General features: G+C 42.9%; 1 protein-coding gene across 1 annotated transcript in view; it reads left to right on the plus strand.

Annotated features, from left to right (window-relative positions):
* LOC306980561 (uncharacterized protein) overlaps nucleotides 1–22,753 on the plus strand; it is a 33,277-nt gene that overhangs the window by 4,759 nt on the left and 5,765 nt on the right. Inside the window, exons 2-8 of the mRNA XM_079579995.1 lie at nucleotides 8,518–8,554; nucleotides 11,136–11,176; nucleotides 11,275–11,353; nucleotides 16,734–16,866; nucleotides 16,973–17,150; nucleotides 18,357–18,697; nucleotides 19,869–20,559. Coding sequence (XP_079436121.1) covers nucleotides 8,518–8,554; nucleotides 11,136–11,176; nucleotides 11,275–11,353; nucleotides 16,734–16,866; nucleotides 16,973–17,150; nucleotides 18,357–18,697; nucleotides 19,869–20,559 — 1,500 coding nt within the window. The remainder of the gene's footprint in view (nucleotides 1–8,517; nucleotides 8,555–11,135; nucleotides 11,177–11,274; nucleotides 11,354–16,733; nucleotides 16,867–16,972; nucleotides 17,151–18,356; nucleotides 18,698–19,868; nucleotides 20,560–22,753) is intronic.

The raw sequence follows: 22,753 nt of genomic DNA on the forward strand, positions 1-22,753 counted from the left end.
ACCTCTGGCCCCCAAGATGATTTTGAGAAATATTAATATGCAAATAAGATCAAATACCTGTTGAAGTACTCTTAAAATGCGAGAAGTAGTGTCAGTATTTTAATGTCCTGTCAGAACATCCCGCTTGGTCATATATAATGATAAACAGTGATTCTCTACTTGTAGGACGGGACCCTAAAGTGGGTCACGGAACCATTTTCAGTGGGTCGCGAGTCCAGAGGGAACTTTTAGTCAATATTTTCCATCCGAAACTACATGGAAACACTAACTGTGTCTGTTAGAATGAATGTTATGGGGTTGTTTTGATCATAATTTCAGTTTTAAAAAGGGAAATCTACTGCTTGTTCAACAAACACTTGTGTGGAAAGTACAATATTTGATACGATATATGACAAATTGCAGTTTTATTTGGGGCCTCGGCTCGTCATCCGAGGGGAAAGGCGCGTCCCAAAGCCCTGCCACCTGAGAACCGCTGATGTAAAACAGAAAACAGTTCTTTACTTTAGGCTGCAATGTTGAGGTTCGGCCCTTGGGTGTGTTGGCAATGATGAAAATCGTCCCTCCACGAAGCAAACTTTCCTACCCCTGTTGTAGACGGTGCGGGATGGACCTCACAGGGTTAAACAAAGAAGCACAATTCCACATCCCCTCCGGCGTTTGGGCAGGGCCTGTTTGCACCTTTTTGTCCTTGAAACCTGTCATATCAAGTCCAGAATGTCCCAGGTTTGGACTCCCGCACCGCTCTGTTACTGTTACACTGGTGCCTGACTTCCCCTTCTCATGGCGAGGGAAGAGTCGACTTTCCCGTGGTTCACAGCCCGGTTTTTTTGCGGTTTGTCCTTTTGCTCCTCGTGGTTTTGGTTTTGACAAGAGAGTTTTCGCTGACGCAGACCAAATGTGGAGATGGGACACACCCAGAGCTCGACTGCAGTGGTTAGAGGCGGCGCCAGTTCCAGCTTGTTGTTGTCCCGCACTTTGTCTCTGAATCTTATGTGCACGAATGAGCTTCAGGCAGTGTTTGTGGTGCTTCGTATCGTCATTGCACATACACTGCCCGACCCAGAAAGAGGCCACACATAGATACACAGTAAGCTTCTGCAAAGTCAAAAGAATATTTGATTTGTATTGATGATGGGAGAGTGTGATCACTGCACAAAGCCTTACCCAGCACATCCCAAATGTTCTCAATGGGGTAAAGATCTGGACTCTTTGAAGAAGTAATCCATTGATCGAATAACCTGGTCATTCAGGATGTTCAGCTGATCTCATTGTTTGGGCTCATAGAGTTGCTGAACCTAAATATATTTGAAGAGTTACGCGGTGCTAGGCTAGTGCATTTCTATGGTATCAGCTAGCCTGCATTAAAGACAGTCTAACCCGCTCCACAGTGCACCTGAGGCAAATCACCTGTAACACCAGACTAACCATATACCGTAAATGCTCTAATATAGGCCGGGGCCTTTATTTACTCAAGGGCATCTAGGATCAGGCCTTTATTGGAACCAGGCCACAATTAGAGACAGGCCTTTATTTCTATTTGAGCAAAACGGACGACCAGGAAAATGAAGAAAAACGAGACTTGTGTCCATTCGCACCTAAAATATTAGGTTCATTTATTAATTAACTTTGCAAACCCTCTCCCAGCGGCTGGAACATTGACGCCTTTTATTTTGTCGGGACAACAGGAAGTGTTTCGTTGCTGTTAGCGGAACATTGACATCAATGTCACTGCAGATTTCTGTTTCGTTTTTACCGCGGACCGGATTATTTGTTGTTTTCTTGTGTAAAAGGCGAGTTTAGACGGAGCGTTTGTGTTTGTGATCGATCATGAGACTGACCCGAGAGAAGACGAGACGCTCGCGCTGATGGGAGGAGTTATTTTGAGGCGTGGGACTGACCTGCACACGGAGCAGCTGGACGTGCTTTGAAGACGCGATGGAGGGTCACACAACATTTGTTGCTTGCCCTGCTTCTAAATATTGTCACAGGAGGTTTGACAAGAGGCTAAATCTGTGTCAAAGTTGCGCTTGGATCAGCTCCTCCCCAGCGTTCCCATCAGCCCGGGTTACCGTTTGTTTACTTCCTGCACTTGAGTTATCATTTACACCAGTATGAGACAAATTCCTAACATGGGGAATATTTCTACCGCTATAGTTTCTAATAGAAGCCCCGGCCTGTTTTAGAGACCGGCTTTAATTTGCCTCCCGGCCTCTGTTAGAGACCCGGCCGCTAATGGAATACAGGCCAGTATTAGAGAATGTGAATGATCGCATTTTGAGGGACTATTTTCTAGCAGATCACTCCGCCGCTGCGTAGCTTATACAACCACGAAGCTGATGCTGCTCAAATATAAGGTCTTTTAAATGCAAAAATGGTTCAAATGATTCTATCAATCTTTTGCAACTAGGGAGATATGGCCTAAAAATCTATATCACAATATAAAAAGGCAATATCACGGTAATATATTTAACGATATAATTAACAATGGACAAATTACCTCAAAATCCCAGCCTCACGCTTACGATTAATTCAGTGATATTTCATTCTTTTTTTAACGCCACACTTATTTCCTCGCAAATATGATCTACTCAAGCAGTTCCTTCATTTCATTTTACTTTATAAGCCTCTGTTCTTGTGTCTTACATGTTTATGCTGCTCTGATGGAGCTGAGCGGAACATTAATTATATCATGTCCACAACAATATCAAAAAGTTATATCGCGATACGATATGGCCGATGATATATTTGCTCCTATGGCATTAAAAGAGCTACATTTAGCTTTAGCTGCTGCCTTTCTAAACCCCGAATTAACAGTAGGAGCTGCTTCTTGCGCAATATTTGTTGATATGTTTTGCCCAATGCCAGACTCCACTTTAATATTGCACAAAGATTGAACACACGTCTCCACAGTTCAGTCTCTTTCGCTTCAGAACAAAGTGACTCCAAGTTTAGAGCGAACAGAGAAATCTCACACCGTCACGTTATAAATGTCTCATGACGGTGTTTCTGTGAGTTTCCCCCGACCGCACAAGAAAACAGCTCAGTTAAAGGGACTCTTCTGTAAACATTCAGGCGCCACAGAGGAAAAAAATGAAGAAAATAAAGAAACCTAAATCACACTACATTTGAGATGAGATAACAAACTTGTAATGGGAAAAGTGCACTTCCGGGTGAATCCTCAGGGGGCGCTGTTCTTTCTGTCATTTCCTTGGGAGTTGATGGCAGTGTCTTGTCCAAATAAATAAAGAGCTCAGATTACATGGCAGACAGTGAGTTACTAATGGACGGTCATTAGCATCATGTGAAAAACAAATCGACTTCACCGGAGGAAACTTGTATTTATGGGCCTATTTTTTGTATTACTTTAGTTGTTTAATTGTTGTTGTTGTTGGCGCTTAAATAAAACAGTCCCTCCAGGATTTTCCTTGACTTTTTGATTGCGATGTCGATGTGTGACATAAACAGACATTCGTCCTTTGGTCTGGTCTCCTCGGGTTCTTATTCATGGCTTTATCTGATCAGATTTGTGTGGAGTCAGGAGGAGTTAGCCCCGCCCACTTTCTGTAGCTGAGCGGACGAGACGAGAGGGGAGGGGAGGGGAGGGGAGGGCACATGGTTCTGTTTTTTTTAGATGATTCAAATATTTAAACAGATATGTTAGTGTTTTCTCATTCCCCAGAGTCTCTTTGGTTAAAATTGATGTAAAATGCAAAGAAAAGTTTATTTTCCCCACATTTTTCCCAATTTTCCCACACTTTTTTCTCCCAATATTGCTCTATTTATTCCCAATTTTCCCTATTTCCCCCCCCCACATTTTTCCCTATTTTCCCACAATTCCCCTGCACACATTTCCCCCGTTTTCCCACACTTTTTTCTAAAAAATATTTCCCTATTTTTCTTTTCAATTTCTTTTTCCACATTTTTCTGTATTTATTCCCAATTTTCCCTATTTTCCCCCCCACATTTTTCCCTATGTTTTATCAATTTTCCCACTATTTATTCCCTATTTTCCCACACTTCCCCCGCACACATTTCCCCCCCGTTTTCCCACACTTTTTAAATAAAAAATATTTCCCTATTTTTCTGTTCAATTTCTTTTTCCAAATTTTTCTGTCTTTATTCCCAATTTTCTTAATTTTTTTCTTAAATTTTTTCTCTCTTAAATTTTTTCTTTATTCCCAATTTTCCCTATTCCCCCCCCCCCCCCAATTTTCCTTATGTTTTCTCAATTTTCCCACTATTTATTCCCTATTTTCCCCATTCCCCCCCACACATTTTCCCCTATTTTCCCCCCAATTCTCCCGCACGTTTTTCTAAAAAAATGTTTCCCTATTTTTCTGTTCAATTTCTTTTTCTCCAGATTATTCCCTATGTTTTCTCAATTTTCCCACATTTTTTTCTTCAATTTTTTCTCTATTTATTCTCAATCCCCCACCACCACACATTTTTTCCTATTTTCCCCCAACGTTTCAACATTTCATCCAAACCGAACAGCCTGTTTTTGGAGCTTTAGGGAAACCGTATATGATCCTCTGAATCAGTGGGTTTGTCCCTGTCTCAGAGCGTGGCGTCCTGCACTGCTCAGCTCCTGCTCCTTCCTCTTCCTCCTGCGCAGCTCCCTCCGCTCCCACGGCCTCCTCTCTCCTTCTCATCCTCGTCCTCCTGACAGGACTGTGTCTGGTTTCCCGATAGTGCTGGAAATAGACTCGACTGACTCATTACATTTGGACATTGATTCCACTGTTCTCGCTAAAGTCACCGAGCATTTCTGTGTCGATTTGAGCTGATTCAGAACCACAGAACACGGTGACAACAAAGAGCTGTCGCTATGGTTTGTGGAAATGTTTAGGGAGTGTTCTTGTGCTTATCAGTGGTACATGACTCCAGTATCAGACGGGCTTTCTGAGGCATGTGTCATCAGTGGTGACGTCATTCAGATACTGAGCTTTCCTGATTCTTTGACGCCGTTCTTCACCTGTGAAACTCCGCCTTAGTCTTTCACCATCTTCTGACAAGAGCGTAGCAGCCGAATATAATCCATCTTATTCTCTAGTGAGCGTACATTAGCCGGAACAACAGTAGGTATAGAAGATTTGTGTGAGTCTTGCCCAAATACCTCCTTGTTTGCCCCTTTTTTGTTTCCTATAGGGCCTCTTGTGACGCCTCCTCTGTGCTGCAGGTGTGAAGCAGTGTTCATTTCGTCGACTAAAATATTTAGTCTTAATTTTAGTCAAAGTGATATTTTTGACGACTAAAATTGGACTAAAACTAAATTAAACGTTCCTCATGAGACTAAAACTCTGACTAAAATCTCCAGATATTTTAGTCGACTAAAATAAGACTAAATAAAAATGAAAAGGAGAGACTAAAATCATCCAAACTTCTATTGACCGTCTGAAAGAGCCTCATATCATTTAAATTCACTGCCAAATGAACAGGTTTGTGCTTTATTCATGTGGGAGAAGCTCCATTAAGTCGAGGACCTTGATTAAATATGATTATAATGACTATTATCAATGCAAAGTTGACTAAATTAATCTTAACTTTAGTCGACTAAATTGACATGCAATTTTAGTCGACTAAAACTAGACTAAAATTGAGATGTTTTTTTTTTGACTAAATCTCGACTAAAATGAAATTACATTTTAGTCAAAAGACTAAGACTAAAACTAAAATAAAATATTTTGTCAAAATTAACACTTCTTGTGCCTCTACAGTGTTTCAGAAGATCACATTTGTAGCTGTTTATTTAAAAGACAATATGTTTCTTTTAGGGCCATTAAAGCAGAACTAACTTGTTTACCTTCATCGTCCCTCTGGGGGTAATGCAAATGTTAAAGGGATGATTGGGGGGTCTTTCATATCCCCCTGGTGTCTCTGGCCAGAAAACCACACTTGCAGCCTTCCTGCCTCCAGGTCGGAGTCACCAATACACACTAATGGAATCACAAAGAAGCAGCTAACAGGCTAGCAGCCAAAGCTAACTGTGGGCTAGCGCCACTTAAACAGTATTTACAGCCAAGTTTCAGTTAAAAAAAAAAGATCTCCATTGTGTAATTGGATGAACAATATCCCTCTGTCCCTTTGTCTTTTCTGTCAGCGTAGTATTCACTCTCACGGACGATTAATGAGTAAAAAAGAACGTGAAATGCTACGACACCTGCAGTCGCGCTTATGGCCTCTCTTAGTTCTGCTTTAAGGGCTCTCTCCTGTAAAAAAAATAAACAGCCAATCCTTATAAAAACTTGGCACAGATGTACAAAAGCACTGTCCGCCAGGTTTCATGAACTGTTTATTGATTTGAGCAAGAGAGGAGAAGGAAGGAGGACTAAGAGCGGCCTTCAGAGAATTAACTTGAAAGTTGTGAGTCACATGTGTTTTCTTGGAAGTGCTAACAGGCTTGTAGAAGCAGGTTTTGTACTTGGCAAGTCAAAATGACTCATAATTAAAAAACACAATCTGTCCATGAAGTTTAAAAAAATTGCCCTATGGGATGATTTATTGAAATGAGTCGCTCAAATCAAGGGCAAACTTACATTATGTCACTTTTTTCTAGATTATTTTGCAGTGTAGGCACGTGAAGCAGTTTAGATGAGACTATAAACAGCAAGAGAGCCCTACCTCGTGACATCATCAGGTGAGAGTGAGCGTTTTGAGCTCTCGAGGAAGAGACTGACTATGCAGAGTTACTTCAAACATGGCAAAGCAATGTAAAACAACATAGTAACACGATCTAAACCTCCATAAAGTGAAGCGCAGCTGAGCGTTTGTGCCTTTGTTCTTAGCCTCGTGTAAAGCTGTTTTCCTGAGAGGCTAAAAAGTGCTTAGTTCGACATGACTTGGTCTTTTAAAGCTGCTGCGCCGTAGGACAAACATCTGGAAGTGTTAAGAAAAAAACCCTGATGACTCAAGCAGAATCCAGCCTCGGCCAATCGCGGCGCCACTTCCTGGTCCCTCTCGGCCAATGGGAGAGCGGCATGGAAAAAGCTGCCTGTCCACTTGGCGTTTTACTGACACAGAGAGGGTCTAAGAGGAGGAAAAGGGCAAAAAAGTTGGAGGAACTTGTTGCGTTTTTGACTTCGGATGCAGCTGAAAGCGGATTGAAGTTTGCAAAAGGGAATAAACGCGTGAGGTAAGACGGAGAAATGCTGAAAGTTCACTCTCAAAATGTCGTCTTTATGATGCTGTGTTGACAATTGGCCTCTTTGACTGACATGTTTAACTTTTCCAGAGGTTTCTTGTGTCAAGCTTTGTTCTTCCTTTTCAATCTCGCGTGAAAAGAATCCGCTATTGACTTATTAAGACAGGTTTCATGTGTAGATTTTGTGTCATTTTGCGAGATGTGACTAAAACATTTACAAAACTCTGCTCGTCATTTGTTTCTCATTTAGAAGCAGATAAATAGTGACGACCTTTTATTGTGCCATCGATGAATAACTTTAGACTCTGTTATACGAAATGCCCAAAACATTTTCCTGAACTTCACCATTTCGGGCTTGTTCCAAATAGGCCTGGGCGATGCTGATAAAATGAATATCTCAGTAATGTTGGACTTTGTCGATAACGATGATGAAGCGGTATTTTTGCAAAACATCAGAAATATGCAAATATGTGCGGCAAACATTTGAGTTTATATTGCTTTGTTGCTCAAAAAGATAATTGTCCGAAGTCTATCCCTATTTTTCCCCAATCTTCCCACACTTTTTCTAAAACTATTTCCCTATTTATTCCCAATTTTACTATTTTCTCCCCCACATTTTCCCCTATGTTTTCTCCATTTCCCCCTTTTTTCCCCCTTTTTCCCCCACATTTCCCCTCCACCCCCCCCCCCCCAATTTTTTTTTTACATTTTTGCCCATATTTGCCCCCTATTCTCCCACACTTTTTTCCCTATTCCCTATTTTTTTCTCCATTTTTCTCTATTTATTCCCAATTTTCCCTATTTCTTATCCACATGTTTCCCTATGTTTTCTCAATTTTCCCAACATTTTTGACCTTTTTTCCCAAATTTTTCCATATTTTTTCCTCCAAATTTGTCTCAATTTATTCCCTATTTTCCCTATATTTTTTCCACATTTTTCACAATTTTCTCACACTTTTTTTCTCCAAATCTTTCTCTATTTCTTCTCAATTACCCTATTTTTTTCCACTCTTTTCTCAATTTACCCCAAAATGTTGCCCTATTTTTCTGCATTATTCCCTATTTTTTCCTAAATTTTCCCCCACTTTTTCCCCCCACATTTTTCGCTATTTATTCCCAATTTTCCCGATGTTTTTTTCCACATTTTTCCCAATGTTTTCTCAATTTTACCACTATTTCTACCCCATTTGTCGCTATTTTCCCACATTCCGCCCCCCACATTTTTCCCTATTTGTAATTTTTTCCCCCCAATTTCCCCCCTTTTTTCCCCCCTTTACATTTTAAGACATAATGAACACAGATTTATTGTCATTTTCCGAGTCTTGACGTGGTGATTGATAAAAGTGAAACTAAAAGCTGTTTCTGTGTCTCCACAGGACGCTCGGACAGACGTAAACCCGAACATCGACACAGGTAAACCACACGTCATTAAACATTACCACATCTATAATCAATGATCGATTTTTTTTCCCTTCACGGCGTCACTTCCTGCTTCTGCTCAAGCCTGTTTTTAATCTCAGCCAGATTCTTCGGTTCATGTCGTCTCCAGATGCTGCTGTTTGGAAATGTAGAACGAGACGTAAATCTTTCCTAACCTGGACATAGAGACGCTTCACTCTGACTGTACAAAGTTTCCTTCTTTTACTCGTTATTGAATCAAAAGACTCACGTTTTTACTCCAGGAGTTTACAGAAAATACAAAAGTACAGCCCAGAACACATCCAGTTGTAAATCTCCTGTGAGTTTTACACAAATCTTTGCTCAAAAGTTTCCCGTTGTGTCCGATTAGCTGTTAAATATCTTCTCATGTTTACTGAAACGGAAACAAATCAAATCATAAAGGTTTAGATTATTATGTATTTAAAAAAGTATGTGATTTTGCATTGAAAGGGTTAAATTTGACTTGCGGTACTGACTTTTTCACTGCAGATTGGTTTACTCATTTACATTTCCTTGAGTAAAGTAGGCGACACTTTTAAGAGAAGTTTTGAATAGATGCCTTTTTTTTTTTTTTTTTTTTTCAATATTATGTTAAATCTTTATTTTTCTGTCCATTATAGACAGAACAGCTCATGTCCTAAAGCTCCTCAGTGCTTGTGCTTTATTCATTTATGTATTTTTATTTAACAATAGTATTGAGATGTTACTTATTACTGCAGATAAAAAGTCTTCAGCTCTGTGTGGATTTTCTCGTGTGTTTATGGCAATTTAGCGAGTAGCTAAGCTTTTCATAGTTTATCAGATGAATAAGCTCCTGGGCATAAAACAGTCTTAGAATCTCCAGAACTGTTAGCTGCGAGTTAGCGGCTAGTTTAGCAACATTAGCAACATTAGCCTGTATGTTGTAAACACTGCAGACGCTGCAGCACCATTTAGCTCTGGTTAAATCCAGCTCAGACTCTGGTTTAGGGAGTGTCGTCTGTTATAAAGTCAGTTCTACGTGGAATATTGTGTTTACACTAAACTATTCTCCAGTTTGTTGCTATTTTCTCTCCTCAGTGGAGCTGCTCCTGTAATCGGTCTCTGGTATCGGGACCTCATGAATGAGTACGAGTATGAGTACAAGCATGTGGTATCCCATATTAGAGGCATCTCTAATGTCTCGTTTCACTGGATATTATGTTTCAGCTGGTTTAGGTCAATATTGCATTTTCTAACCAACAAAGAGTAAGAAAGTGATAAACATTTGTTTAGACATTATACATTTGTTTAGTGTGACGTCAGACACGATAAGAAGCTTCTTCCGGGTCCAAACTCCTGAGCTCCAGAGACAAACAGCAAAAAAAACAAAACAGCAATTTCCTGCTGAAATAACAACAGCTAAAAAGCCAAAAACTATATCCTCACCAGCAGACTGTGGGGTTTGGGGCGTGTTCTGTTTTGGTGCTGAAGGAATAAAGATGACTCAGTTGTATCTTGTGTCTCCTTCTGTCTCACCACTAATTACAATAATACAGCTCACAATGTTTCCAGGCAAAACAGAGATATTTTAATTTTTAAAAGGGGGGTATTATGCAAAATCGACTTTTTCAAGTTTTACATCATGTTATTATGTCACTCCCTCATTAACAACATGCCTGAAGTGTTGCCTTGGCACATTCACGTATTTTTCAGTAATCTGTAAAAACTCTGATGGCGGCCATTTTAGGGATAGGTTTGCCTGAGTCCTCCTAGGAACGCCCCCACCTCCTGGAGACGCCTCCGAGCTTTCGTCACCAGCCGAGTAACCAACCACTGCCCCACAGCAGAACCCCCTCCCCACTGATGCCACAGACAGCGTGTGGAGGGGGCGTGTCTGAAAGGCTCAGAGGTTCTTAAAGAGACAGAGGCCTATTTCAAGACATTCACTACAGCCATTTTGAGAGAGCAATTTTATACAAGGCAGTTATTCTAATTTACTGCATTTACAGACCAACAGAAGGTTTGGTCATCATTGTAGTGTGATATAGACTGGTGCTATGTGACTGAAAAAAGCAGAATACACCCTCTTTGAAATAAGCCTTCATTGTGTAGGAAGTGCGTGCTTTTAAAACTTGCGTTGTAAATCACAGAACTGGTCACTGTCAGAAACTTCTTCTCAGTGATGTCCTTGTATCAGGTTTCTGTTCCGTCTCCACCGTCTTTGACCCAAACCTCGGACGCCGTCGTCCCGGTCGCCTCGAAAATGCAGCTCTTAAACTCAGAGCCTGTTTTACTTTTACACTGGACTGAATGACTCTGACGTTACCGTGGAAACCAGCGAGGTCGAGGGACAACGGGATAAACAAAGAGATTCCAGCCTTTTGTGGAAATGTGCGGTCAATTCTTTGGAGACTTTGGATCGACGTAATTAAACCCGGCCTAAATGAAGTGTTGGACAAATAAACTCTGACCACATCACTTTAGTTTAGCGTCTGTTTTTCCCTCTTTTGAGCTGAGATTTGCTTTGTTTTCTGGCATTTATAACAGTATGTCGTGTCCAAACTTTCACATGAATTTGCCGTCTCTTCCGCAGTCAGGGGCCGCTCTCCTCCATACGAGCCGCCATCAAGAGAAGTAAGTTTGATATTTAAGTACAAGCTGTGAAGTGTTATTCACATGTAACGATTATTATTTAGCCGTGATACATTTCTTTATCTTTGTTTTTGTGTCAGCGTCGAACAGGTCGACCTCGCTGTCAGAAACGACTCCGAGAGAAAGAGACCGAGACCGGGAGCGCGAGAGAGACAGGAGGTGAAAGACTGACATGTGTTTCTTATTTGTAATTAAAGGGGAGGTGTTACACGAAATGTACCTTTAACAGCTTTTTACCATGTTACAATGTTGTTCTCTAATCAAACACAGAGCTGGAGTTGGTGCTCCGCTAGTGCTAATTTGGGTAATCCTTGGCTGTGTCCGAACGTCAACCCTAGTCCCTCCTAGTCCCTAACTCCTAGTCCCTAACTCCTAGTCCCTAACTCCTAGTCCCTAACTCCTCATTCACTACATAGGCCCGAACTATAGTGCAATATCATCATTTCATCGTAACCATAATTTATTAAAGTACTTAATTCATGAGAAATACACAGCACACGAGTGAAACAGCTGATTGAATTCAGTCGTGTTGTTTAGTTCAAAGATCTGTCTCTGTCGGCCGTTCTCCTCCGACTCTCGCAATGCATTGTGGTCTATATTGACCTGTGAAGTGACCGTCGCCGCTCACTACTTTTCAGAATGCATTGTGGGTAATATTGCATGCTCTACTTTTTTCTGTCCGGACATTCAGACACCCCTACAAAATGGCGTGACCATTTCTTGTTACCTGTACCTACACGTGGAGCTTTTTTTTTTTTTTTTTTTTATTGAATCAAAGAATCCAAACTCTCGCTGAGACTTGAACAAGGCACTCAAACACAATGAGAGCAAAGTGAGGGCAGCTGTTATAATTATGGAGCATATTCTTTTAAAATAAAAGCAAGTTTGAAAATTGGTGGCTGATTGTTTCCAGTCTTTTAGTGTTTTTAGGGAGCTGTAAAACATTTTAAATTCATTGATAAAACAGGGAAAGGAGGGCTTAATTCCCCTCCATTTGCAGCAATGAATATGGTATTTGGCTAAAAGCAAAATAATATTAATGACATTTGATAATGAAGGGTCCAAATTGTCCATATAAAACAAAACGTGTGCCATGTTAATCCAGACAACATTCCAGAAAACGGCTCGTAGTTTCAACATCTTGGTTGCAGAAAGTACATGGGTCAACATCAAATTTAAATCTTCTTTCAAGAAATTGGTTTATTAATTTAAAATGAGTCTCCTTCACTTTAGGGGAAACTGGCCTTTAATAAATACAGAGTGCGCCTTGAGTTTTGCTTCATGACTGACTGAACAGTCCAATTTCCTGAAAGAAGTTCCATTAGAGTCGTGATAAATGATTTGCCTCAGACACTTATTGATGCACTTATTATTAGGCCCGAGCAACGGACACGCAGTGTCCCGCGAGGGACTCATTAAAACCGTTAACGGGGGACGAAAACGCAAGAATTCACGTAGCAAACGTGAACTGATATGCAAGCAACAGGGGTCAAAACGTAGTGCTCCGCAAGCTCTAATTTTGGGTGGGGTTCGCGAGAGAGAATAATAAAAGTTGACTCTGTGGCGCCCCCTCAAACAGGCAGTTTACATTGACCCAATGGCGGAGCGGTCGCAAAAAAAATCATCGTACAAAAGTGACATTGGCCAGGGACATAGACCACGTCAGGACATGTCAAAAATGATATTATGACCCCGCCCTAAATGCTACAGGAAGTCGGCCATCTTGGCCCGAACCTCAAACCTTCAAAATCGTACCTCTTGAACTTCTGGCCCCTGATCCCCGAGTTTTCGATGGAACGCCTCCAATTTTGGCCAACATGTCCCAAACCCATGTGGCTTTCAAAATCATCAACTACATTTTTTTTAAACTATTGGGCGTGGTCATGACAAGGCCGCAACTGAGAGGCCATTTTTAGCAAATTTCAAAGCCTCATAACTTTCACAGACTTGGCCGGATTGGAACGGACCCAATCCGGCGCGCGTGCACATTCCCCACCTGGACCTAATGGTGGGCACACGCAGCCGCTAGCGCCAAAAATGACTCACTGGCGCCCCCTCAAAGTTTTGATTTTAAACATTTGTATAAAAAAAACGTGATGGTATGGAGGTGTGGAAAAAATCATACTGACCTTGTCTGTGATGGGGAACAACATATCAAAACCACGGCTCTCTGAGTAATGTCTTTGTGGGAGATAAATAATGGCCGAAAAATCGTTTCCATTATTATTATTATTATTACGTCTTTAATCTCGATTTTGACCCCCTGAACATTAACGAAAAGTCAATTTTATTTGACCAAATGATCAAAGTTGGTGTAAAATTTACTATTTTCAAGTCTGCGAAAGAAAGGGCCCAACGGCGCCCCCTGTGCACATTACATGGACGGGAAAAAATTCGTTTCACGAAAGTGAAAACAAAGTTCATATTCTGATTCTCCATGTCACACTGATCAAAAAAGTCAATCACAACATGCCTCTATCTCGCTTTATTCTTTTATAATTAGGCCCGAGCAACGGACACGCAGTGTCCCGCGAGGGACTCATTAAAACCGTTAACGGGGGACGAAAACGCAAGAATTCACGTAGCAAACGTGAACTGATATGCAAGCAACAGGGGTCAAAACGTAGTGCTCCGCAAGCTCTAATTTTGGGTGGGGTTCGCGAGAGAGAATAATAAAAGTTGGCTCTGTGGCGCCCCCTCAAACAGGCAGTTTACATTGACCCAATGGCGGAGCGGTCGCAAAAAAAATCATCGTACAAAAGTGACATTGGCCAGGGACATAGACCACGTCAGGACATGTCAAAAATGATATTATGACCCCGCCCTAAATGCTACAGGAAGTCGGCCATCTTGGCCCGAACCTCAAACCTTCAAAATCGTACCTCTTGAACTTCTGGCCCCTGATCCCCGAGTTTTCGATGGAACGCCTCCAATTTTGGCCAACATGTCCCAAACCCATGTGGCTTTCAAAATCATCAACTACATTTTTTTTAAACTATTGGGCGTGGTCATGACAAGGCCGCAACTGAGAGGCCATTTTTAGCAAATTTCAAAGCCTCATAACTTTCACAGACTTGGCCGGATTGGAACGGACCCAATCCGGCGCGCGTGCACATTCCCCACCTGGACCTAATGGTGGGCACACGCAGCCGCTAGCGCCAAAAAGTCCTTTAATTGGCTTTTAAGTGGCTTGTAAGTGGCCCGCCCATCCTCCGTGAAAATCGCCAGAGGTCTTAGCCTGGCAGCATGCTGGCTTCTGTCAGAGGTTTCTCCTGAAATTCGCCAGTTTTCCAAATTTCCCCCTTTCTTCACAAAAACTACACTTTTGGACTTGTATATACTTATACTACCCCTCTGTCACAGACATCAGCTTTAATTTGGACGTTTTTGCCTCCAAATTCACGTTTTTCTCAACTGTACAATAACAGGAAGTTCAATTCGACTGTTTCCTGTCCGTCTCTCTGTGTGTTCCTCATACTATATGGGTCTTACCAAATAATTGCTTCAATATCGAGGGTGCTGCAGGGCTGAAACCCCCTCTCAACGATTCTTTGGGCAGCCAGGAATTTACCCCAATTACAAAATGATACAATATATTATTTTCTAAACTGTTAATACGTTTCCTGCAAACACATAAGTGCGGAGTCTCTCATGACATTTATTTCACATCCACTGTTTTTTCTCAGCTGAAGTAGCTCCATTGGTAGAGAGCTGGGTTAGTGTACAAGAGGTTGCTGGATCAAATCCCAACCTTGACTCTTTTTCATTTCTTTTTTTTTGGACACAGCACTTTCTGAGAAGAACATGCATCGTCACCGATGGTTCCACACTCATTAAAAACAGGGAAATGACCCCTCAAGTGTGTTGCTGGGATCAAATTTCAGCCTGTGAATTTAGCAAACCCAAGCAGTCATCAGGCCCATGTTTCAAGTGAAGGAGGTTGCTAGTCCAAACACAGCCTTGACACTTTTCTATTGCTTTCACCTTTTACATGGGCCACTGCACACATTGTCACATGAGTACAGCACGTTTCATAAGATTTGCTGTGCCCGTGTAGCGTTATTGCTTGTGCATTGGATTTCCAACCATGAGATTGCTGGGTCAATTTTGACCTTTGCTCTTTTTTTTTTTTTAACCGCACCTACGGTCCCACTCTCATGAAAAACGCTTTCATATGCGTCACTAAAGAGCTAGAAATGGGCGGATCGTAGGAAAACAATTGAGGCAACACTAGGGAAAATGTCGAAAACAATCGGGGAAATGTATGGGGGGCATGACTTGAAGCTACCTCTCTCCTCCAGTGGGATGCTGGGAACTAACTTCTGCTCGATAACATAGACAAAAGTAGCGCACATCAGTATCAATCTACTATGGAGCTACAGCTCAGTGATAGTGTGCTTGTCTTTGGTGTAGGAGGTTGCTGGTTCAAATATGGCTGTGACACTTTTCTAATGCTTTCTCTTTTCTTGCCGGCATTTTAATAGAATTATGATACAGTGAAGTCTGTCTGTGATTTTAACAGTTCATACAGTTTTAAGAGTTTCTGCAATTTCAACAGTTTTTACAGTTTCTGCAACAAAATAGGGAACACAATTATGCCACTACATAGGGATTTTCACAATAGCACTATAATGCAATTAAAGAGACTTTCGCATATAATGCACAGTAATGCAATTTAAAGAGACTTTCGCATATAATGCACAGTAATGCAACTTAAAGAGACTTTCGCATATAATGCACAGTAATGCAATTTAAAGAGACTTTCGCATATAATGCACAGTAATGCAACTTAAAGAGACTTTCGCATGTAATGCACTGTAATGCAACTTAAAGAGACTTTCGCAATAAATGCACTGTAATGCAACTTAAAGAGACTTTCGCATATAATGCACAGTAATGCAATTTAAAGAGACTTTCGCATATAATGCACTGTAATGCAACTTAAAGAGACTTTCGCATATAATGCACTGTAATGCAACTTGATAGGGATTTTCACATATAAAGCAGAATAATGCAACTTAATAGGGATTTTCGCGTCAAAATGAGCGAGTTCAATCATGGGGCTCGCAAGGACCTAGTGTGATGAAGAGTGGTCGCAAGGGACGAGAGCGAGCGGGTGGTCGCAAGAGACGAGAGCGAGCGGGGAGTGCGCCAGGGGCGAGGGCCTTTATCGCCGCGCGCGGCTTTAATTACATTTGAAATCAATAAAATTATAGTCATTTACCTACACGTGTTACCTTTTTTCTCTTTGATGAAACAGCAGCTCAGCAAAGGGGAGCAACTAATCAGAGGGGGAAACTGGATGTATTGTTTCAGCTTTTCCTTTAGATAGAGATTGCATTTTCTCACCAACAAAGTGTATAACTGTGATAAAGATGTTTTGAGATTATCGGCTAATACCTGCAAAAAGGCGACTGGTTGGACTTTACAATCCGAGTTTTAGACCCTCCTCAGTCAATCCGCTTTGGTCGCTCTGGAGATCGAAGCAAACACTGAATCAAGATTAAACTGAGATCTAAACTTGATTAAATCCTCGCAGGCGTCCTGAGATCACGATCCTCTCCGCGGAGCCGCTCTCCTCCTGGTTTCCTGGAGCCGGTTTCCCCCCTCCTCCTCCGCCCTCGGCTCAGATCTGGGGGCCCACACTCGTCCCCTCTGTACAGGAACTACAGGTACGCGATATTTAAATACACAACGATCTACGGATACAGCATGAACCACTTTTAGGTGTACGGGTTCATTTCTCTTTAGTTCATTTCTCTCTCTCTCTCTCTGCAGCCGCCTCCGTCGTACGAGGAGGTGATCCGAGAGAAGCACCAGGAGCAGGTCATCGTTCCGGCCGCTTCAGCTTTTCCGCCATCTTTAACTCCGGCCCACACGTTCTCGGTTTCCACGACGACCATCGCGACACAGACCGACACCGGGGCAACGCAGGAGACGCCGGGGCAGACGCAAGGTGAAGGCCATCGAAAAGCTTTTACTCTACACTACTGTCAAAAGTTTGGGGTCACCCAGGCCAGTTCTGAAGCCCGTTCTATCTGAAGGGCTGTCCGTTCCCTGTATGACCGCAGCAGGAGCTTGGTTCGCATTGCCGGCAGTAAGTCAGACCTGTTCTCGGTGCGTGTTGGTCTCACCCAGGGCTGCCCTTTGTCACCGGTTCTGTTCATTACCTTTATGGACAGAATTTCTAGGCGCAGCCAGGGGCGGAGGGCGTCCTGTTTGGGAGCCTCAGGATCTCATCTCTGCTGTTTGCGGACGATGTTGTTCTGATGGCTTCAACGAACCAGGACCTTCAGCTGTCGGTGGGGAGTCCTTGCCTCAAGTGGAGGAGTTCAAGTATCTCGGGGTCTTGTTCACGAGTGAGGGACGGATGGAGCGTGAGATCGATAGACGGATCGGTGCGGCGTCAGCAGTGATGCGGTCGCTGTATCGGTCTGTCGTGGTGAAGAGGGAGCTGAGTCGGGAGGCAAAGCTCTCGATTTACCGATCGATCTACGTTCCCACCCTCACCTATGGTCATGAGATTTGGGTCATGACCGAAAGGACAAGATCGCGAATACAAGCGGCCGAAATGAGTTTCCTTCGCAGGGTGGCTGGGCGCACCCTCCGAGATCGGGTGAGGAGCTCAGTTACCCGGGAGGAGCTCGGAGTAGAGTCGCTGCTCCTTCATGTCGAAAGGAGCCAGCTGAGGTGGCTCGGGCATCTGTTCCGTATACCTCCTGGTCGCCTCCCCTGGGAAGTGCTCCAGGCATGTCCTATTGGGACAAGGCCTCGTGGAAGACCCAGGACACGGTGGTGGGACTATGTCTCCGAGCTGGCCTGGTGTCGCCTCGGGGTCAGAACAGCTGGAGGAGGTGTGTGAGGATCGGGATGTCTGGGCATCTCTGCTGAGACGCTGCCCCCGCGACCCGGCCCCGGATAAAGCAGAAGACAATGGATGGATGGCTTTCAAATGAGTCGTTACACTGGCCTGTAGTCTGTTAACTCCAGTCCAAGAAGCTTTTAGATTTGGGTAAAGCTAAACTGGAGAAAATGTGCTCGGTTAAGGCCGGGGGTAAGAGGTTTGATTTCCTGGTTCCTGTACAAACCCTGTAACTTCATTTGTATGTTGTCTTGCATTAAAACATGGTACAAAACTTAAATGCCCGTGTGTCTCTTCCAGTCTGCAGACAGTCGAGGCCGCCGCGCCCGTCTCTGCCCTTCCCCGCGTCCAAACCCTCCATCACGGACCAGGCTGAGCCGCCGCCGCCGTTCTCAGACTCTGACTTCGCTGCTTCCATCTCCACCCAAACCCCGTCGTCCGATCACCTCCTCCCGACGCCGTCCACCTCTTCTGCGGCTCAACCCGAGCGACCACACGCCGTCCAGCAGCGCCCCAGGCCACGCCCACGCTCACGGGTCAACCTCCAGCCAATCAGAGACGAGGTGAGAGTCCAGACGCTCGTCAAGCTGCGAGACGACGGGCTGCGGACGCTCGCGGCGAGGGCTAAAGCTAACGACCAGGTACGTTTTATTGACTTTAACCGTCATTCTCCATGAACTCCTTTAGCCAGAATAATAGAAGGCATGTGTGGCTTAGCTGTGAGTCTTGCCCGGATACCTCCTCCTATGTCCCTTTCCTTGTTTCCTACTGCACCTCTTGTGACGTCTCCACTGTGCTGCAGGTGTGGAGGCTCTTGTTGACTCTTCAGTGTTTCAGAAAAAAAAATTTGTAGGTCTCAAACGTCATTAGCTCCTATGCTAGCTGTTTGTTTACTTTTTAAAAGCTGCTTCTTCAGGACCATAATGGATTCTCTGCTGTAAAAGAATCCACCGATCCCCAAAAAAGCACGGCAAAAATGCACAAAAGCATCCAGTAAAACAATGTGGACACAGAAACTACAACTGCAGTTCACAGAAAAAGCAGCTGTACTGAGAGAGAGGGAGGTTGCTACTTGTTTATTTTGAGTGAAGCACAACTGGAGTAAATGTGCTCGGTTCAGGTGGGGTTAAAAGGTTAACCTCTTAACTCCCGCCTGAACCGAAAGGATCTTTTTCCTCACGTCAACAGATTTTTTTTCCATTATTTTTTTTGTTGGGTATTCAACTCATTTTTGTAACTTTTTTGTCATTTTTCGTCACATTTTTGTCATTTTTTCATCATTTTTTCTTAAATTTTTACTCATTTTTTTGTCATTTTTATGTCACATTTTCGTCATTTTGTTCTTCAATTTTGCATCATTTTTTCGTCATTTTTTTGTCCATTTTTTATCCAATTTTTGTCATATTTTTGTAATTTTTTGTCACATTTTTGTCATTTTTTCGTCATTTTTTTCTTCCATTTTTTATACATTTTTTGACATTTTTTTAAAAATTTTTAATCAGATTTTTGTCATATTTTTGTCACATTTTGTCACATTTTTGTCATTTTTCCGTCATTTTCTTGTGTGACATTTTTGCCACTTTTTCGTCACTTTCCAACATTGTTTTCGTCTCAGTTCTGTTGCTATTTTCACAGCTGTTTTCCAGAAGCTTTTGGACTGGGGTAAAGCCAAACTGGAGAAAATGTGCTCGGTTCAGGTGGGAGTTAGGGGTTAATAATAGGATTTGAGAGAGAATTTCGATGTCTTCCAAGTCTTCCACTTTGTTTTTATGAATTATTATTAAACCTTTACTTTCACTTCTCTGTTTTCAGGTCTCTAATCCGGACGTGATCGGCGGGAAATACTTACAGGAACTTCTGGAAGCGTTCAGCTCCGACGACTGGGGTTTCCCGGAGCAACGCAGCGCCAGCCAATCAGAGAGCGAGGACGAGCCGAACCAGGAAGAAGACGAAGACATGGCCACGCTCAGGGCTCGGATCCAGGCGTTCGAACAGATGCATGATGGGAATATAGAAGAGGCGACCGCGGAGGCTTGTGCGTCGTCAAAGCCACGGCCCGAACCGAAGCCACGCCCCAGATTACCGCAGAACAAACCTCCTACGGTCGCGCCGAAACCGAAAAATGCACCATGTTCGGCGAGTGTGTTAAACGCAAAGGACTGCAAGGGATTACGGGAAGATGGCGGACATAGTATAGAGGAGGCGGAGCAAAGGGAATCTCCGGAAAAGCCGGTGATAGCCTCCAAACCAGTGTTAAACGTGGAAGATGCTAACGCTACGCCTGTTCCTGTAGCGAGGTCGTCTGGTTCCACTCCTCCCGCTCAGCCCAAACTGCCCCCCAGACCCTCCATCGCACCCAGGACCGCGCCGCCAAGACAAGCCCAGGAACGAGGCGTGATCATGGGGCAAACGACGCCGACGCTGCCCCCGAGGCCCGCGGCAGACCTGAGGACCAGAGCCAGGACGGAGGCGGCGAACGGAGACGAGAGTTCAAGCAAAAATGGTAATTAATGCAAGAGACATTTATCATTGTCTTACACCGGGAACTTTTGCTGAGCCACGCCCCCTTTTAATTAATATTCTATACCAGTGTCAGAAACACAGGAAAATGGCCGTTCTTGATTACGGACACGGAAATGAAATGAGCGAGTTAATCAATACCTACTATCTGCTACTATCTGCCGTGTATTATTCTCACTGTGACGTCTATAAGCAGTAAATATTCAGACTTATTAAAGCAGTAATAAGTAACTCATGCCCCTAGAGGCCATAAGTGCAACTACAGGTGTCGTAGCATGTTATGTTTTTTTACTTATTAAATGTCCGTGAGAGTAAATACTACGCTGACAGAAAAGACAGAGGGATATTGTTCATCCAATTACACAATAGAGATCATTGTTTTCACTCAAACTTGGCTGTAAATACTGTTTAAGTGGCGCTAGCCCGCAGTTAGCTTTGCCCGTTAGCCTGTTAGCTTCTTCTTCATGATTCCATTAGTGTGTATTGCGCCTCCGGGTCCGTGCAGGGAAGTTGCGATGGCCAGAGACACCGGGGGAGATGAAAGACCCTCCAATCATTATTACCCCACTTGTATTACCCCCAGAGGGACTACGGAAAGGATTTATTAAGGTAAAAAAGTTACTTAGTACTGCTTTAAACGTGCTCAGAGTTAGGCCTAATTAATGATTTTCTGGGTCTTAAACTCGCATTAGCATTAGCAGCTAGTAGCTTAGCTACTGAATGAACCATGTATCATTTGCTCATAAGCTACTAAACTTAATCGTAGGCTACATGATTTTCATTTAATCACAATATAAAAGTGACAGACTAAAAGCTGAAGCTGTAATGACATAATGAACTAACCAGCGAAAAAGTTACAGAAGCAAATGTCACTGACGTCATGATCACAGTGGGTTTCGCTCTGTTTAAAAACGTTTACCGTCTTCTCTGTGAATTATCTGAAGCGACCGGTCACTTCCATGGCTTCATTTTCACATTCAATAAATAAAACCAAGCTTTTTTTTCATATGTAAATAAAGTTCTCAGATGTAGGACTGTCACGATAATGACTATATCGACTTATTGTTCAATAAATAACAGATAAACGATACATTTTTGGGCTTGATCTTTATCGTCTATACCAGTGTTGTTTTTGGCAGCCCTTTTAGTCTTAGTCTTGGTCTTAGTCTTTTGGACGAAAATGCTTTTAGGTTTAGTCACATTTTAGTCATTTCAAAATGTGATCGTTTTAGTCACGTTTTAGTCACGTTTTAGTCACACAAAAAAAACAGATAGATGACACCATGATAGGCACTGGCAGAAGTGGTCGGCCGACTGTGAACCGTACTTTTCCCAAAAGCGCCCGCTCTCCTCGTCCTCTGATCATCGCTTCGAGATTATTTTTTTTACCAACAGCGCTGTCTGCACATACGTAGCCTACCTCAACGTGCTTTCTGTGTTCATACGCCACGGTATTGAAAACTGTCCTGAGAAACAATAAAGTCCCTGTGACCTGGACGTCAGACGCTCCGAGGAGGATGTACGCGAGCAGTGACCGCACGCCACGGGGAGAGAGAGAGAAAGAGGCACCGCTGCCCGGGCGTTCTCCCATTTTTGTCTCGTCTCGTCTCATTGACATAAACTCGTAAACGTCTCGTCATGTTCTAGTCCCAAAAGAGCTCATTTTAGCTCGTCATCGCTACGTTATCGTCGTTAGCGTCAATGAACAGATATCGTTATCGTCTTCGTTGACGAAAACAACACTGGTCTATACATTTATTAGCATTTCCCCCTGTTTTTTTCTTTTGTAAAACTTATTTTTATTGCAGCTTGTGTGGTATTTTAGGATGTGATGATACACAAAGGTTTACTGTCATTTTTATGCCTGTGAGTCGACAGTATCAAGTATCGTTAGAGTGAATAATATCGTTTATCGCAATACTTTCCATCCTCAATATATCGAACTTCAAATTTGTCATCGTGACAGGCCTACAAAATGTAACCCATGGATTTTGTTTTTCAGTGAAGGCTGGTGCCCCTCGTCCAGGCGTCCCGTCCAAACCCACCACAGTGACTCGACGATCCAGCGGTGAGAGCCTGAACAAAGCTTTATTTAAAACCATAAAGCATCTTATTTCCATCAGAAACACTCGCAGAGCCTGAACAAAGCTTTATTTAAAACCATAAAGCATCTTATT

Source organism: Gobius niger (assembly GCF_951799975.1).
Source record: "Gobius niger genome assembly, chromosome: 21".
Lineage (NCBI taxonomy): Eukaryota > Metazoa > Chordata > Actinopteri > Gobiiformes > Gobiidae > Gobius > Gobius niger.